A 4,964-nucleotide genomic window follows, 5' to 3' on the forward strand; every position below is an offset into this window, starting at 1 on the left:
CCTGTCCCTTTTCTTCACACCTATCTTTTTAAAACTTCCCTGCCTCCTTGTATTAAGTTCCTCTTGCTGCTGTAATAATTAGAACACGCTTAGTGACTTAAAACAACACACATTTTTCCTTCCATTTCTAGACAAGAAAGTCCTAAATGGGGTAGCACGACCGGGTTCCTTCTAGGGACTCTGGGGGAGAGTGTGTGTCCTTGCTGCTCCAGCTCCTAGAGGCAGCCCCACCCCTTGGCCAAGGGCCCCACACCCTCCGACCTCTGCTGTGATCATCATGCCTCCGGCTCCCACTGGCCTGCCTCCCTCCTTCCCTGGGACGGGTCTCTGTGATTAAATTGGCTCCACTCCGAAAGTCCCGGATAATGACCCACTCTAGACCCTAGCTAATTACCATGCAGGCTCTCCTGCCATGTAAGGTACCATATAGTCAGACTCTGGGGGTCCTGGGCCAACTCCCTTTAGTCAGGCATACCTTGAAACCCCTTCCTATGATCTGTGTCCTGATCTTCAGGACACGTTTCCAAATTTTCTCAATTAAACTTGATTTAATATTGGCGGTGAGATTTCCAAATAACTGTCAGGCTCCTTGGCTACCTGCCCTTGTCTGTTTCTCCTGCCCTTTCCTGTGGTTGGTGAAGGTGGGAGGGGAATGGCATAAGGGATGTGCATTTGGATTTGGAGATTATTCTCTTCTGTCTATCAGAGATTTTGCAGTTTGGGCATTGATCTTCAAGGACTAGTGAGAGCCAGTTTTCCATAGAATTGACTGTCCTTTTATTGTTTTTCCTCTGGGTTGAGAGGCCATATTTGGAGATGAGTAGCTAAGCTGTGTGTTGTCCTCAGCAGCCCATTAGTGCCCAGAGGGCTTTGAAAGCCTTGGCCCCAGTGTCCCTACCCCACATCTCAGCATCGATCTCCCATATTTCCCCATCAGGGTCCTATTCTGGTAGAGCAGGTGCAGTGTAGCTGAGAATTCAATCCTCTCTGTAGCACTGATACTTTATGATTATGTTGGACCCAACTGTGTCCTCGGCTTTTTCTGCCCTCCCGTCTAGGAGGTAACCGTCTGCACTGTTGCCCCTCAAGTCCTCTGACTTTCATACATAACCTTTCATGTGAGATCAGTCAGTCTTCACTTTGCATTGTCTTTCTCTGAAGGATTAATGCCCAGCAACAGCCACCCAACCCGTACTCCTTATACTTACCAACTCCTTTCCAGAATGCCAAGGTACGTCACTCCTCTGCTTACACCATTGCAGGTCACCGTGGTGAGGTTTCAGCAGAGACAAGAGCAGCACAAGCTGGCACCTACCCTGCTCTACCTCCTCCCTGGGCTGGGGGCCTCTTGGCCAGCCAACTGATAAAAACCCTGCTCCAGGTGTGCCCATTAGAGCTGGCTTTCTGGACCCCACCCAAACAAACTCCACACATCAGGTGACTCAGGAAGCAGACTCTCAGATGATATGAGAAGGGGGAAAGCTCACTGTGGAGCACTGTGTGATCCACATGTGTGAGAGGGGAATGGAGGCAGAACTGGCAAAGGGAGATGTTGAACACAGTGCAGCCCAGCAAGACTCAACCTTGGACAGAGAGCTGGGGAGCCGATGCTCTTCGTGAGTTGTTTTAAATGGAGAAGATTGGCTAAGCCTCTGTACCCCCGCTTCTTCCAGCCCTCTACTGTAGGTTGCCTTCTAGAAGCAGGTGCAAACATGGGCAATACAGCTCTTTCAAGTGAGAGAAAGTCCGGGGGCCCACCCAGCTGAGACCTGCCATCCTCCAGCACGCCAAGGGCAAATGTGGCGAGGTCTCTGCTCCTTCCTTTAAGATTACTCCATATATTTCAAATTTTATTTGCATTTCTTTATTGAAATATAAAAGCAAAAATGGGTCATTGCAGAAAGTCAAAGGATCTGAAGGTGTATTTACAGATCCAACCTCTATATCCAACAAACGATGTCAGCTGATATTGGTACTGGGGTCCAGGTGGGCTGGATGGTGTTTGAAACGCTCCTGAGCATTAGACCCCATTTCCTTGTCTCCCCAGGGTGTTGTCCAGGCAGCAGGCCTCCTGAGGTCAGGTCATCCTGGGACCTCCTTCCTCACCTCTGTACATGGAGTCTTTAAGCCCTGTGCATGGAGCAAAGCAGGGCAGCCTTGCCCCTCACTGACCATGACACCATCTGTTCTCACTCCACTTGAGGCCAGGCTGACATTTGTCCCTATTCCCCAGAGAGTTTGGATTTGTCCTGGTCCAAAGACAAGGTCTCAGAGTCACCCTGCAGGACAGCAGTGAGGGATTTCCCTGGGTCTGAACCACCTCATCTTTTGACCCTCTGTAAACTATGAGCCTGTTCCCTCATCAGAAAGAGCGTATACAACCTGCCCTATGGGTGTGAGGACCAATTCAGTAAACCAAACTTACACGTTACTGAGTGCTCATTCTCCCCCACCTCTTCCCTCAAGAAGGACACCTGGCAGTAAGAAAGGGGTGAGTGAGATGAAGAACTTCTTGCCCCAAATCTGCCTTGAGCTTGAGTGCAGGGGAAGAGATTCATGAGCTTCAGAGCATTGATTAGCTTGAGTTGCTTCAGAGAGAGTACGTGGAGGCCCCAGGGAATGGACTCCTGGGTCCCCCTCTCATGGTGCCTGTGTCCATTCTTTTCCAGACCCAAGGCTATCTACTCCACTCCTGGTGGCTGTCACCCTCGGCCCAAAGCTGCTGCTGCTCATCACTGTCTCTGCCATCTATGCCTACAGGAAGAGAAGGCCTGCATGTAAGTTGTGGGTCAGGGATGGCAAGCAAATTTCAGTCCCAGAAGGAGCCAGGTCAGGAAGATGGGCAGTGCACAGGTCACACAAAGTCAGCACCCGCCTGGAGTAAAGAGCAGGACACATCTATCTCCATACCCTCAGGAATCTCTGGGATCCCTCTGAGATGTTCCCAATTCCCAAGAAGTATGTGGGGATCTGTAGCAGGTGCGTGGAGTCAAAGGCTATCAAGGGATTTGCACAGAATCTTAGCGATTCTGGGAAGGAAGTGGGCAGGGGGCTGAATGAGAGGCAGCTGGGTGGGAGGAACCCTTGCAGACAATCTCTAAATTATTTGAGCACAAGGAGTCTACATCTAAGAGAATGCTGACAGGTGCCGGATGGCGGCTCTAAGGATGGCTCCTGCCTGACCCTCTGTGGGACAGACAAGAGGGAATGGGGATGGGGATCAGGCCCTAAGGGATGAAGGCTTAGGTGGCAGAGTCCTATATCAGGGGTTGTCTGTCCTCTCACAACAGGTGTCCCAGGAGGAAAATAGCGTGGAGGACATAGGAGACACATGGGGAACATTTCTGGAATGATGAGCAGATAATTAACTGTGGTGAACATGGGTCCTACAGCACTTACCTTCCTCCCCTGCTACATGCCACCCTCAGTCTCTGCTGCCTCCTTCCTTCCATGAGGGACCCAGCCTAAGAGAAGGAACAACTAGAAGCTTCCACAACTCTGCTCCAAATGCCTTGCTTCCCCCAGAGACCCAGCTGCCCACACCTCCTGCTTCTCCTTCTCAGAGTCTTTGATGCCCCCAGAGCTGGGTCTTCATACCAGGTCCTCAGGAGGGGCCATGGGAACTTGCTCTGGGGACTGACGCAGAGACTTGTGAGAAACAAGTCACATCTACACAGACCAGGTATCTCTCATCCATCTTCTGGGGACTGTGGCCACAAACTACACACTTATGTCCATGCTCTCAGGAGTTATTCCTGCCAAGCCCCAGCCTCTCCAGCCTTGGTGAGGTTCTCTATTGGGTCTTAAATAGAATGCATCCGAGGTATCTTATGGTTTTTTGTGCTATTGTAAATTGAATCATTTCTCTTTCTACACTAATTTCTCTTTCTACAGTTGCATTGTTAGTGTATAAGAAAGCAACTGATTTCTGTGCATTGATTTTGTATCCTGTCACATTACTGAATTGCTGTATGAGTTCTAGTAATTTGGGGGTGGAGTCTTTTGGTTTTTCCACATAAAGTATCATGTCATCTGTGAAAAGAGAGAGTTTGACTTCTTTGCCAATTTGAATACCTTTATTTCTTTTTGTTGTCTGATTGCCATTGCTAGGACTTCTAGTACTATGCTGAACAATAGTGGCGAGAGCGGGCATCCTTGACGTGTTCCTGATCTTAAGGGAAAGGCTCCCAGCTTTTCACTATTAAGGATGATATTTGCTGTGGGTTTTTAATAGATGGATTTTATGAACTTGAGGAATGTTCCCTCTATCCCTAAACTATGAAGAGTTTTAATCAGGAAAGGATGCTGTATTTTGTCAAATGCTTTTTCTGCATCAATTGAGAGGACCATACGGTTCTTCTCCCTCCTCTTATTAATGTGTTCTATCACATTGATTGATTTGTGAATGTTGAACCACCCTTGCATCCCAGGGATAAATCCCACTTGGTTGTGGTGGATGATCCTTTTAATGTATTGTTGGATCCTATTAGTTAGGATTTTGTTGAGGGTTTTGGAATCCATATTCATCGGTCTGAAATTCTCCTTTTTGATGGGGTCTTTGCCTGGTTTGGGGATTAAAGAATAAACCTAACCAAAGAGGTAAAGAATCTATACTCTAGGAACTACAGAACACTCATGAAAGAAACTGAAGAAGACACAAAAAGATGGAAAAATATTCCATGCTCATGGATCCGAAGAATAAACATTGTTAAAATGTCTATGCTACCCAGAGCAATCTCTACCTTCAATGCTATCCTGATCAAAATTCCAGTGACATTTTTCAAAGTGCTGGAACAAACAATCCTAAAATTTGTATGGAATCAGAAAAGACCCCGAATCGCCAAGGAAATGTTGAAAAAGAAAAACAAAGCTGGGGGCATCACGTTGCCCAATTTCAAGCTATATTACAAAGCAGTGATCACCAAGACAGCATCGTACTGGCACAAAAACATATAGATCAATGG

At 47.7% G+C, this 4,964-nt stretch overlaps 1 protein-coding gene across 1 annotated transcript in view; it reads left to right on the forward strand.

Moving 5' to 3' along the window:
* The window catches only part of LOC118011607 (signal-regulatory protein beta-1-like), a gene marked incomplete at its 5' end in the record, with an annotated part of 7,179 nt that extends 3,320 nt beyond the window's left edge, over positions 1–3,859 (forward strand). Inside the window, 2 exons of the mRNA XM_035006528.1 lie at positions 2,670–2,777; positions 3,291–3,859. Of these exons, the coding sequence (XP_034862419.1) occupies positions 2,670–2,777; positions 3,291–3,310 (128 nt within the window). The remainder of the gene's footprint in view (positions 1–2,669; positions 2,778–3,290) is intronic.
* Between the last annotated feature and the right edge of the window lie 1,105 nt (positions 3,860–4,964).

The sequence above is a fragment of the Mirounga leonina genome, unplaced genomic scaffold (genome assembly GCF_011800145.1).
Source record: "Mirounga leonina isolate KUSES-001 unplaced genomic scaffold, KU_Mleo_1.0 Mir_150, whole genome shotgun sequence".
NCBI lineage: Eukaryota > Metazoa > Chordata > Mammalia > Carnivora > Phocidae > Mirounga > Mirounga leonina.